This window comes from Carassius gibelio, chromosome B10 (assembly GCF_023724105.1).
Source record: "Carassius gibelio isolate Cgi1373 ecotype wild population from Czech Republic chromosome B10, carGib1.2-hapl.c, whole genome shotgun sequence".
NCBI classification, from domain to species: domain Eukaryota; kingdom Metazoa; phylum Chordata; class Actinopteri; order Cypriniformes; family Cyprinidae; genus Carassius; species Carassius gibelio.
In genome coordinates, this window is record NC_068405.1 from 21,699,257 (window position 1) to 21,713,340 (window position 14,084).

At 37.9% G+C, this 14,084-nt stretch overlaps 1 protein-coding gene across 1 annotated transcript; it reads right to left on the bottom strand.

The window, feature by feature from the left end:
- Positions 1-7,651: 7,651 nt before the first annotated feature.
- LOC127966050 (arrestin domain-containing protein 3) lies at positions 7,652-13,285 on the bottom strand. The gene is made up of 8 exons (XM_052566870.1): positions 12,816-13,285; positions 10,898-10,979; positions 10,667-10,814; positions 10,454-10,556; positions 10,094-10,350; positions 9,854-10,010; positions 9,478-9,620; positions 7,652-9,385 (listed from the first exon to the last, which is right to left on the bottom strand). Exons 1-8 carry the CDS (start codon positions 13,093-13,095, stop codon positions 9,317-9,319), a joined length of 1,239 nt encoding a protein of 412 aa, XP_052422830.1. The 5' UTR covers positions 13,096-13,285; the 3' UTR covers positions 7,652-9,316.
- Between the last annotated feature and the right edge of the window lie 799 nt (positions 13,286-14,084).

The window sequence follows — 14,084 nt, forward strand, 5'->3', positions numbered from 1 at the left end:
CCCCATCCTGCATGACTCTGTGCACGTAACACCTGCCCATCGCTTCACAGCAGTACAAGATGTTCTCTCCATTATTCCGGGTGCAAAAGAGGAACAACCGCTTTCACTTTCTGTTGCTACTGGTATGTTTTTAAGTGTGCGCGTGCTGAGATCAGCAGTGCGGGCAGCAGGTTCAGAGCAGATGGTTTATGTTAAGGTATACAACAGAAATTCTAGACATCTTCCACTTTTTTCTGTGGGAACAAGAAGTCATGTAAGGACGTACAATCAGCCCACGATTAAACAGATTATTAGCATGAAAAATGTCATAAATCTTCCAAAATTATATAAAAATGGTTGGTTGGAATGGTTTTCCAAAATGTGCATAAAAACACCTGCTTGTGGTAGATATGTTTTTAGTTCTATATTTCTATATAACATCTTTGATCTTTAAAATGTTTGGCTACAATCAGACTCAAGTTCAGCAGAATGTAGTTCACCCAAGCATTTAATCTTTTATTCATCCTCCCATCTGTATGCATTTCTGAACATAAAAATATTTTTTTTTTTAGGTCAGTGGGACCCAGAACTTTTTAGCTAACAACATTCTTCAAAATATCTTCTTTTGTGTTCAGCAGAAGGTTTGGAACAACATTAGGTGGAGTAAATGATGACATTTTTTGGGTTCCTCTGACCTCAAGTGTATATTTTTTGTCCATACAGTGGAAGTCAATCGTATAAGTAAATGATGACAGAGTTTCAGTTTTGGGCAGACTATCCTTTTTAAAGTAATTTATCACATTCTATCAGTTTCCATTTATATTGTGTGCTGATTTCTCTTGAAGGATTTCTCTTGAACACATTTTTTTGACATATTACTGAAACTGTTATTCTGAGCAATCACAATGACCTCTGTTACATCACTAAAAACAAATGGGTTTGCTGACGTGTCTGTGTAAAGTGTGGACGTGTGTTGGCGTTTGCAAGATGGCTTAACTCCTTTACGACAGCTTTAACACCTGCTGCATTTCAATCATGCAGAGTTATTTTCGAGAAAACATAAACATCTCCAGAAGATTGTTGCATCAGAGCGCAGGTCAAATGTGCAGTTAAAGGACAACAACAGGGCTGAGAATTACATCTGTGCTACTGTCTGACGCACACAGAGGTACATAAAATCAGAGATTGCCCAAGAAGATTATCACCCACTCTGATATCCAGTCCACAAACACCAGCTGCTCTCACGGCCTCATGATTCAATGCATAACACTCTTGACTGCACCAGCTCAAGCCTTCAAGAAATCTGCAGGTAGCAGCCCTCAATCATCAGTAAAATAACTGTGATGTGTCTTTAATTGGAAATTTGCTTACACAATGTTGTGATGATTGTTGAGTTCAGACAAAACCACATTAAATCCAACGTGGTGCATTAGTACATGGAGCCTTTAAAGAAAAAGATCACTCAAAATAAACATTTGCTGAAGATTATCAGTCTAAGGCCTTCCAAGATGTAGATGAATCTGTTTCTTCATCAGAATAGGTTTGGAGAAATTAAGCATTTTATCATTTGCTCACCAATGGATGCTCTGCGGTGAATGGGTGCCGTCAGAATGAGAGTTCAAACATGCTGATAAATACAGCTCAATAATCAACTAGTAATTCACACTTGAAAAAACACACCAATTCAGACAGGACTGAAACTGTGTGTAAAACAACTGAACCAGACTGCCTCGTGGATGACTGAATAGGACTCACTGAATGTGAAAAGCACATAATAAATAAACTTTTACACTAATGAAACTGCATTTTCTTTAGTCTTTCATTTGTTTAAGCTTTCCATGAAGGTAGCAGTGCCAGCGCAGCATTTTCTCACAGGCAAGTCCTTCCCTCTTTGGCCGTGTGCAGATCATTGATTGTCTTGGTGAAGTGCGTCACTGGCACCTCTGTGTGAATGAGGCTGCTTGTGCTGCGTTTTGATATTTTAAATGAAGTCTCATGCTTAAGACTGGAAGGAGCTCTAGGCCTGAGACAAAAAGTTTGTTCTTGTAACATATGACTCATGTCATTTCCTGTCTTAATTAAGATATCAGGGAGCATGGAGATGCTTTTACTCCATATTGGTGTTCGCAAACAGGAAGGAAAATCCAGCTAAAACCAGGAACTTCAAAAATCCCAGTCGGTGTCATTTAATAAATATAAAGTTCAAAAGAACAGCATTCCTTTTAAACAACAAATCTTTTGTAACACAAAAAATCTATTTATTGCCATCTTTTCCTCACTTTTAATGTGTCTTTGCTGAATAAAATATTAATCTCCTTAAAGAAATCTAACTAAGCCCAAAGTTTCGAACACTTATTATAAGTGATTTCCAATCCACTGAAACAAAGAAACTACACATTTCTATTTTTGACCTGTTTTTGAGCTAGGCCTAATTCAAAAGTCTTGGTCAAAAGAGTCACGTAGTTTCCAAGAACTGAAGAAAGAGCTTTAATCTGTTGTAATCTGTTATCGCAAATTCTTTCGTAATTAATTGTAATCATATCCTCATTTCTTAAATCCGTTCTTAAGAATGTGACGCAGTCACTGGTTCATGATACAGATCAGTGAACACGATTCCTAGTCATTTACTTCACTTTAGCTTTTGAATGGTAACCGTTTAAAATATGAATTTTATCACTTTTCTTGTTTGGATTTAATTTAAAAAAACATCTGATATAATACAGACAATAAGGTTTGTTATTCAGTTATTCAGTTCACTAACTAAAGCATGTTCAGTACGTGCACTGATGATTTTCTCTAGTAATTTGAATGTGCTAGTTTGAGTTCAACCTCCTTTCAAATATCCCCAAGGCATCTTCATCACTCAAACTTGACATGCCAGCTACTAACCAGAACAAACACAGACTCAGTGACTATCCTGTCTAGCAGATCCTGCAGTGACGTGTTTGTCATGTTTTCAGATGGGTCATACTGAGGTGGAACATGTCACAGGCTGGTGCTACAGTGAATCCACTCAATGTGGGCTCTTTTCACACGGACCTGTGGTTGTCAAAGGCTTCCTTTCCAATCCGCCGTGCGCAATTCACTTCCCCTTCACCTTGTGTGCAAAAGAGCCTTCAAGCTCATCGCTCAGAGTCATGTTAAAATGTATTTGAGAGCTGGTTTGGAAGCGTTTATCTGTTCTGCAGCCAAACTACAAGCTGTCATCAGCTCTCTGCAGTGACTGATGGCTGTTTGCAATGTCTGAAATGGATCTGAAACCTTATCTTTTTGATATACGTCTGCTGTCTGGATTAAGGTATGACTGCTGTTTAGTCTAATGGTAACGCAGAGCTAAATGGTAGACATCTGATATCTCACTCACCCAGGAATAAATAAATCATATGGAATATGACTTTGAATAATTGATATCAAACTACAGTTAATTTTTTTTAATTACATGAATACATATTATTCACACAATAGCAATACATTATGCATAATTTATTGGTTCACCCTAATTTCTCTTTTTTTATATTTGAAATGTTTTAAATGTTTCTTTGTAAAATAGCTTACCGCTTACATTCAGAAATTCTGCCAGTTTTGTGGACATTCGCATAAAAACTTTTAAAAAAGTACATTTAAAAAACACAAATTCAGGTTATATATAAATATTATATATATATTATTTGTATTATTAATTATATTTCTTATTTATATGTAATGCAGGCATTCCCAAATGTTTTTGTCATCTTAACATCCTTCACCTAATATTTTTTCTTGAAGTACCCTGAGATTTTAAAATAAATCTTTTAAGAATTAAGTATGACATTTGCATGTTCACGGTTCTCTGTTGTTTAATGGTCACATGCAGGTAAAGAAATGTAATATTTTATTATTATTTATTCATTGTTTATTGGTGCTATTCTAAAATTACTTATCTAAATAAATATTTAGCTTTTCATTTAAACTCATATTTACAAACCCCTGGAAAACCTTAGAAGTAACGCAATGTTTAATGCACTTCATGTTGTTAATTATACCGAAAGGAATTAATTTTCTTACTCTTTGTATTTTAATCAATGTGATAAACAAGTTGGGTAAAAAGTAATCTAAAAGTAATCTAAAGGTAGTCTGATTACATTACCTAAAATATGTAATGTGATAGATTACGTTACTAAATGCTATTTTTATGTAATTTGGAATCCGTAACGGACTACAATTTCTAAGTAATCTACCCAGCTCTGCACACCAGTAAAGTTAGTCAAATATATTTTGTATAGCCTATTTACAGAGATGAATGGATGGATCAGGTTAAACTAAGCTCTTTTAAAAGTCAATGGCAGCCGGATTGAACTGGCCCGATCTGCGGGCACGGATTGGACGACCCGCATTCCCTGTGAACTCCACTTCACAGCCTGGGGCTGAATGTGGCCTGATCAAATATTTCAACACTCCCAAGTATGTATGTTGAGAAGTAAGCGCACACGCAGAGCTATTAGGTTGCCGCTCAGGCCACCTCCATCGTAGACCAGTACAAACCAGTTCTTGATTATCAATGGCACAGTGGCCGCCCTTGTATCAACAACTGCAAGCAAGCGAAATGAGACTTGCATGCAGTGTCACTGCATTAAATACAAGCATGACTCATTTGCATGGAGTGCTTGAGGTCAAAGTTGCCAAAAAAACAAACAAAGAATTATTGTTGTCCTTGCTTATTTTGCTGCTTAATGCTTTATAATTTTTAAAGCTCAGGTGTCAGAGTAAAGCTTTGATGCAGCTTGATAACAAAAAACTTTTTTTTATATAAATTCCCAAAAAAAATCACAAGACTAAATTAAAACATCACAGAAGAAAGAAAAAATAATGCCACAAATAATAAAACTAGTCATATTTCAACATGATTCAAAATGTTGATTCTGAAACAAAAGCAATGCTATGATTTATTATTTTCATAATATAATTTCACGAGTTTGCCTGCCCAAACAGTCCTGATGGTTAATGGTAAATGGCTTGCAGTCCTAAATGGAGGCTAGAATGCGAGTCTTGGCTTGGGTACTGAATTCAACCACCCATTGCGGAAAATAATGGAGGAGATGGGGAGGTGGAGGGATGCAAGAAGAATTGACCGTGACGGCACAATGAGAGCTGCTTATAGGCTCATAATAATGATTGACAGCACTGAATAATTAGGCTCCTCCCAAACCTACGTTTGGAACATTAATATAACATAACATAACATAAAATAACATAATATAATATAATACAGAATTTTAATGTGTTCATATATTTATCATTTATATAATTCACAAAAGTAATGCTATATTTTATTAGCTTTATTTATATAAAATATTTTCTAATATAATTATTTAATGTACTAATACATTTATAACTGGTATGATTTGTTTAATATAATATATCAATCATATCAGAATCCTTACAGAGACTTTGCAGGTGGCAGCCAGTCAGAAGCTGATCTGGCACTCCTGCACCAATGTCTGTAAAAGGGGGCGGGGCCTGTATTGCTGAACACTGGTAAGTTAACACTGACTCAGCTGAAAGGCGAGGTGTCAGGTGTCAGGACTGACCCCTCTGGCAGCAGAGTCACCGACGGACAATCCCTGACTCGCGGAGCACGTCCCTTCTTAGAAACATGTCCCGCCGCTTCTGGCCTAATGTTACAGTTATGAAAGTGTCCTCAATTCCCATATTTAGATCCCTGATATTATGTAAAAGGGGAGAGGAGGGGAGCACCTTCACGCACTTCTGTGTTAGCACCTGTTGTGAAAGAAAAACTGCGGTATCATAGGTGAATTACATTTGTTTTAGGGCTTCTTTATTGATATTTTGAGCTCAAATTCCTTGCTTTGTGTTTCAGCTCCTTCATAGGACTTTCAAAACAGACATTCTTTTGTCTGCTCGTCTAGACTTTGGCGTATGTTCTCTTTGTGTTGAAGCGTGTATGGCGAGTTAAACCCTGCACACAGAGCACAGATGACGCAGGCTGATGGTTTTCCTCAGGTTAAGCCTGCAGTACTGTAACACCTGCCACACGAACAGCCTGCCACAGGCCTTGTCAAGTTCTTCATCTAAAGTACCTTTCAAACATGTCTGGAGACACTTGAATTATTTAGTCTTGTCAAGAAGAGCCTATGGCGAAGATTTTACATAATCATCGTGTTCCTTTAACCCGTTTAAGCCCACCGGCAACTATAGCTGCCACAGTTTATAGTTGTCATTTTTCATTTCTTAAGTATTTTTCTAGATGTTATCTAACTTGATCAAAATATCAGTAAAAACAGGAATATTGTGAAATATTATTATAATTTTATATACATGGTTTTAATATATTTTAAAATATTACTTATTCCTGTGATGCAAAGCTGAATTTTCAGCATTATTACTTCAGTCTTCAGTGTCACATGATCCTTCAGAAATCATGCTAAGATGCAGATTTTCTGCTAAAAAAATAAAGTATATATATATATATATATATATATATATATATATATATATATATATATATATACTTTATTTTTTTAGCAGAAAATCAGCATTTTAGCATGATTTCTGAAGGATCATGTATATATATATATACATGGATGTTTGTTTCAAATATATAGTCCTCATTGTGTAGCCTACATAACAGTGTGACAATATTTCCTGATTTTAGGGCATGTTGTCACCAAAAGTGAAAGAAATTAGTCTTTTAGTAGCCATTACTGAGGTTTTTGTGACTTTCAAAAACAAACCTCTCTTAAGAAATAATAACTTAAGTCAGCTAGCCCGGTTCACTTACATATATAAATGTGTATTGACATTTATTTGTTAAAAACTCTTTACAATCCTAGTGATTACTCTGTTGATGACATTTCCAGCTGTAATCTTAAAGCAATTACACTCCATTTACAGCTATGAGCTCTAATAAGCTGAAGAGATTCAGTTCTATCCCTGACCAGCGGAGGAAAAGTAGGTTAGTGGTCCACGTACAGCTCTTGGGAGCAAACATCTGCTCCGTTTGAGTCTGGGAAGAGGAGTGGAAAATATGAAGCGTTCCTAGCGCACATGAGGTCTGTGTGCAGACAGACAACGAACTCCTTGTGTTCGGTCAGCATCTGGTCTTTAGATGGCCAGTCTGCTGGAATGCCAAGAGAACGGAAAGGAAAAGACGTTTCCTCTGAAGGGAAGCTGAAGCTTGTGAAGCCAAACGACTCAGTGATGAACTCGAATCATGTAAAATGTTTGCACATTTGTAGCATTTGGAGGTTGTTTTGAGTACAATGTAGATGCAAATGTAATGTAAAGGATGGTGGTGAAAAGATGCACAATGAAGTCTGTCAACACAGGGAACTAATTAAAGATCTCGCCTCGGGATATTTAACACCAGTCTGTCTATTCACACTTTGTGTTGTTTTACATTTAATCCTATCATGTTTTACCAACCTTGGTCACAGTTCAAGACATGGCAAAGCACATGATGTAACCGCCATCTCTGGATATTTTTGTACTTTTTACATGCAATAACCTTGAAAATGATGTACAACCTCATTTCCACTCAGTCAAAGTGATTTGTTGCCAGTAGTTTTTGTCTGAACATGTAGGAACACCTGTGTTTGCCAAATATGTCAAGTTCCCTCATGTAAATTGGGATTACGTTACGAACTACAAACAAGTAATAAAAGAGAAACTCAACTTTGGTTTTTGTATAAAATGGCATATTTATTTAAACAGACTGGAGCAAAAACAGACAAACATATTTTTTTTTGACATCTTATAGACAACCTAGAAAATGGTACAAAAGTTAGAAACAAGGTAAGAATACAAAACTATGTGGAAACGCACTGAAAACACAGCGGATATTGCACCGTTTGACATGGGAGTAGCTTAATACCCATTTCACCCATCAACCCCTAAAATGGAAAACAATGGTAGCCAGTTTAATTAGCTCTGGACCAGCCTGACTGAAGAGTAACGTCGCTTCTTATATGCAGTATGCATCACATGTTCAGTCTTTAAGAGGGTTCTTTAATTCCCTGGAAGTGCATGTTTGAGAATGTTCTCGTAGTATCTAAGATAAAGCAATAGAAAACAAAACAAACTGCAACAATTTTACCCAAGACCCAAAGCACAAACATCAAGCTAAGGATGCATACAGTTCACAAAAAAAAAAACATAGTCCCTTTTTTAGGTATAGGTAAATGACAGCACAGCGCACAAATTCAACTATAAACAGTGATAAAAACAAACGTTTTTTTTTTTGTGCCAAGGCCACAAAGATTGTTTCATTAGCCCAAACGTGTAGCTAGCGTCTCTAGTTTGTCTTTTAACAGCACATTCATGTAAACAAACATAGCTAAAATCACATGTAAACGTCAGAGCATATGTTTGTCAAACTTGTGAATCATATTAGAAAAGTTTCGGAATACGCTTTGAATGCAATCAATGAAAAGTGCTAGCTGTCGTTAAACAAACAAAAAAAGCCTATGCCAACAGGCCAGAAGAGTAGGGGAAAAGAAAGTCTAGTTAGCTCTTAGTTGCACATATAGTACGAGGCTCTAAATGAGTTCTGGAGTGCAGTTCTCTGCGTATCTTGTAACAGCTTGAGAGGGAGGACCAATTCAAGAATGTCTTGCATCTTGATCAGAGTCCTCTTCGCTCGCCGTCAATGGTCTCCTTTCTTTCGCCACTTGAATCAGTGCCATGTTCAGTTGATGCTCTTGCAGTTTCTTTCTAGCAGAAAGGCAACGTGGCATGTCAGAATCCCATCCATAATGCTTTGCAGCAGGTCTTGTTGTATCCACATTTATAGTTTACAACGTTTTTAATTTTTCTTTTTAAGAAAATGAATGTGGTAAAGCCACTTCTTTTAAGTTGAGAAATGACAAACAATTGACAAGTCTGTCATTGTTCTGTTGGAGTGGATGCAGGATGGCTGAAGTTATTTGTTGCTCTTAGAATAATGATCACCAAAAAAATCTTCAAGATGATTTGGTCTGATCATTCAAATGAGTGAAGAATCACATCCAAAACAAGGCTGTGAATATGTTTGGACACTATTCTTACACTTAGTGGTGTTGCGTTTAATCCATCTTGGTGTCAAGGGCACAGTTTTCTCCGAACAAATCTTGTATGTACACTTTTCACCAAGGATGGAGGGGGAAGAGAATCACTCAAGATCTTCCACGGATTTTAGGGGCCGCTGAGCTGGACTCGACTCGGACTGGGAGTGTTTCCTGGAGGATATCCATCTGCGCACCAAGATGGCTACACATGCCTTCTCATGAAGGAAGAACAAACCCCAGTTGAGGTTGTAGAGATAAGAGATCCCTGACAGCACTGGTCAGGTGTGGTCACTCCTTCAGCGGGATGGACAGGTATCTGGTCTTCTGTCCATGGAGCCGCACCCCTGCTCAGGATGGGGATCAACCTATCGAAGGGGGAAGAACAAGGTTTGAGAACACAGGACCTCAACTGCATTAACAAGATAGAAGCTACAAAAAGTCTTTGAACTCAACGCACCTCAGAATACAGAGGTGGAGGCTGGAAGCGGAATTCATGGATATAAGCATAAAGTGGTCCTTCAATCTCATCTCTCACAGCCGGGAGCTCCAAGTTGTTTTGTTGCTCCTCATTGGTGACTATTTCAGAGTAGCTTGGTGGAGCTAGAAGAGATGAGGACAAAGCCAACAATTAGACCACAAAAGACTTCTAAACTGATTTGTTTAATGTCAAACAATCATTAAGTATCTTAAGCAATGGGGCTCAATCCTACTCCTGGATATCTTCCTTTGGATTAACTGGAGACTCTGGGAAATAGACTCTAAAAGATGGTGGGCATCACTGAGTACCCATAATCTAAAGGGTCTAGGTAACAAGTTTAGGATGTGTGCCATACCTTCAGGTCTCTCAGGCAATCCCAACCAGCTCATAGCCATGCTGCACTGACTGCTGACAGAAGAGGTGCGACTGCCGAAGGAGTGGAGGGGAATGGTGCCGATCACCAGGGGCAGGTTCAGGGTTAAGTTGACAGCTCGAGGGATGTCCACATACACCTGTCGAGAAGCAAGAGGTTAGTACATGGCAGATATTGGCAAGCCGTTCGCTTTGTCATGAATCAAACAGATTGTAGACTCACCATGAGTGAATATTCCACATGGATGATGCTGCAGTCCAGAATGGAAGGCGAAATGGGTGGGATTTTCAGCATCTTGCCATCCCAAGTTTCACTCTTGCCAGGGGGTAGAGGATCTCCACGGAGGTTAGCTACGAGTTGTTTGATCTCCTTGACCTTCCCTTTGGCAAAGAAGGTCTGGGTTTGGTAGATGGCTGCCTTTGGCACGACCACACGGGAAGAGCAGTTTTCAATCTCTGCAAAGATCTGGATGGACTCTCCTGCAAAGAAAACCAATCAAATTAATTCACTCTGAATGATAAAACTTCTGTATTCGTTAACTAGTGGCTAACTGTCCACTAACAAGCAGGTTTATCATCTCACCTGGAGTATAGCCCTTCCTCTCGATTTTGGCACTTAGTGATACAGGCCCTGAGGTGCAGAACCAACAGCAAAGGGTTTTGTCCTTTGTGCCAGCCTGAGGAGACTATAATTGAAAAAGTGACAATATATGAACCTTTGAAATCATACAACAGCTCTAGCAAAAATTCAGTTTTACATTATAAGGTAATTAGGCTTCAAATGCTTTTCTCTTACCAGTAACAATGGAGTGTTGATGTCAATGTGCTCAAAGACGGTGAACTCCTTCTTGGTTTTCATGGGCAGGAGCCATGGCCTATGAAGCTCCGCCTTCACCCAGTACCTTACACTGCCGTGTTTGCCTTCAAAAGATGTCGCCAAAGGCCTGGAAAGAGACATGAAAAAATAATGTAAGCGTTTCGGTTGATACATTATATATGTGTATAATCAGGCAGGAGAGTTACTTACGTCTGGGGCAGCTCGAGGCTGAAGGGAAACTCATGTCGCCCTGAGTGAAGAACGGTAAAGCCCTCATCACAGCTGTCATAATCTAGAACAAAGGAGAATAAAACTCGATATACCAATATAGTATACCTGTAATATTCCTCAAGAATCATAATCACAAGACAAAGACAGATATGACCCACATTGTCTAGTGCCTCAATGAATATAGGAATAGAACAACATTTAAAAACAATTCATAACATGAAATATCAGTATAAGATTTTTTTTTTTTTTTTTTTTTACATAACCTTTTTGGAGTCGGAATAGAAGAGCAAACTGCACATAATTTGGTGTACCTTTTTATGCTTTTGCAAAGTAAAAGGGGTGAACCTTCTCACATCACTAAAATCTTAAGCATGTGAAATGCAATATTGTGAATTCACAACAAAAAATAACATATTAATATTTAGTCTTAAATATGTTTATTTTTAGTTAAATATGCATTTTCATAGCTTTTGTTCATTATTTTACTTCCACTTCAGCAGTTCCACAGACTGGTGTAAATAACTACACCATAAATAAATACAGGAATAATCTCCCATTAACATGTGCACGCAGTTATTTTCATTCATTCTTTATTATTATTTTTTTTTTATGTATTTAATGTCTCTCTTCTTTTTATTGCCACCTCAGCAGTTCCACAGCCTGCTGTAAATAACTATGAGGCTGTCACTCGAAGGCAGCCAAGAGCTAGAGAGGACCGGACTGAACCGGCGCGAGCAGCCTCTCTCAGCCGGATTTCCTCACGCATATATTACTAGTCGGCTCCTGATTGGCTGAGCTGGGGCGTTTTCTCTTGAATACGCCCCCATAAGGAAGCCACATGTGTACTGCAGCATGGTTTAAGTGTAAAAGCAAATGAAACACAGGAAGAAGAAAAAAACACCAGACGAAAATAAATAGTTTTGACTTAGTTTATTAGTAGAAAAGACTTCATTACAGAAACTCCATCATTACTTTAATAGTTGTTACAGGGTACATTAAATTCACTTTGACAACATACCTCAAAATAATACAATGCAGAATATAAATACTTATATACATTTATAGTGACCTAAACTTGTACAGTTGACATTAATCATGCTAACCAGTGGCATAGGAAGCGAATTCGCTCATGTTCCTGTTTATTAGGCTAGTATTATTGTTACAATACTTTTAACAAATGCAGAATGATGCATAAGGGGAAGAATGAAAATATCACATTTTTGTTAACTTTCAATCAGTCCAGCATTGTTGTGAATAAGTTGCATCGCAGTCTTGACACTTGGGCAAAGATATGATATCACCGGGGGCACACGAGCACTTCCACCAATCAGCGAAGAGACAAGATTGACCTCAACCAATCAGCGAGCAGAGGCTCGGTCCGCACAACCCCCTCTCCACCAGTTTCTGAACAGGTTTAAACCGCTTCTAACAAAGGCTACAAACTTACTAGAACCGTCTATGAAAGAAACTGTAACTAATAATAAAAAACGCATGTCACGATATGATTACATAGTGAATATCGATATAAGAAAACGATTATTGCAGAAAATGTTTCAAGTAAAAGATTGACTGGTTGTTTTGGACAGAAGGGCTTGTTGTTTAGAAGCTCTGGTGTTCAAACAAACCACTTTATTTAATCATTCGCTTTGCTGGAATACTATTGAAATAACTCAAAATCGAATCAAAGACACTTGTCTCCAGTATTACTGAAATAAATTATTTGCTAGCAAGGAAGACGTTTCAACCAAGCATCATCTTGCGTTTCTCGTTTCTCTCTACCTATGCCAATGGATTGAACTGTTCACAGAGTGGAAACTAAAAATGTAATATTTGCAAGCAAACAAATGTAAGGAGCATCTGTCATAAATAAAAAGTGCTTCATTAAAATGCTCCTTACCTCTATCATGTCCAATAAGGACGTCTCTGTGGTTTAAATACTCCACTTCTTCAGTGAAATTCTGTGTGTAGGCAGTGTTGGATCCAGCATTACGTGATTCAGTCCAGCGAACTTTCGCCAGTCCCTTGGCGTGAATGTTCAAAGATTTCACGCGGATTTCTCCGGTAACTTCAACGATCACCCGACCCGAGACAGAGTCCCCACTGGCGAAGACAGGGACATTGCTGTCATTGAGACATTCGTAGCTCACAAAGAAGTTTTTCACTTTTCCGAGCACCATGGTGGAAATCTTACTACGCTGTAAGATATTTCAAATAAAAAGAGCGAATCATCTATCAGCTATTTCTGTGAGAGAAATCATCCAAGGTTTGTGCCGTGCAGAAAAGCTGCAGGCAGGTTCAGTGCTATACTTGTCTGTCATTCATTGAGTTTTGTTGTAACTGCATGTGTAGACGCAGCTGTATCTCTGCGCTCGGGCTCTGACTCTGCTTTAATACCTCCGTTTGGTGGAAAAACAACCGGACTGCGCATGCGCAATCGATAAGAGCGCTGCTGCTCCCTTCTTCCGCCTTCCTATGCTTCAGTATCTGTTGTATTGTTTAAAAGCAGCCCGTCTTCACAGACTTGTACATCCAAGTGTATTACTAATAAACTGATGACTGCCTTATAGTAGGCTATTCCTACCTTTATACAGCCTATGATGCCTACATTATGATAGGATGAAAAAAACAAAACAAAGTGAATAAGGTGTCACAGTGAAACAAAAGAAAGTGGAAGGAAATAGAAAACAAACCGACTTGAAACCAAATTTACAATTGTTCATGCGTCGTTGACATCTAACACAGAAGTGAAACTATGCTTAGTTAAATCTGAATGTACTCGCATGCATGAAATAACTCATTAGACTTTATAAAAACGATTTTTTTTAGACTGATTTAGCAAGCTTAAAGAGCTAAGGTAATTTTTTAAAATGTTGATTATTTTTTATAGATGACTGCATTTAATTGGTGTTTTGTTAAATCTCATCACTTAATTAGTTATCCCGTGGCTCTTCACTGACACCTACCTGATGAAGGTGGTTACTGCACAATACAACTTCTTAATGGCACACTTCATTTAAACGGATGTCTACAAACAGAAAGCCAACTTTCGCTTCAGACTTTGAAAGAACAGGCTAAATCTTATGTACTTTAATATTTCGCATAATGTACTATACAAGTAGTATAATGTAAATTGTATTCTTTTGTAAGTTGCTTTTGTAAGTATGCA

What these genes read in the sequence shown, in the direction of transcription:
- LOC127966050 (XM_052566870.1), bottom strand. Translation starts at nt 13,095, where the DNA reads ATGGTGCTCGGAAAAGTGAAAAACTTCTTTGTGAGCTACGAATGTCTC. An exon ending in CCTTATTGGACATGATAGAG is followed by an intron (nt 10,980 to 12,815) that starts GTAAGGAGCATT and finishes CCTTTGTTCTAG; the next exon opens with ATTATGACAGCTGTGATGAG. An exon ending in TCAACACTCCATTGTTACTG is followed by an intron (nt 10,557 to 10,666) that starts GTAAGAGAAAAG and finishes TTTCAATTATAG; the next exon opens with TCTCCTCAGGCTGGCACAAA.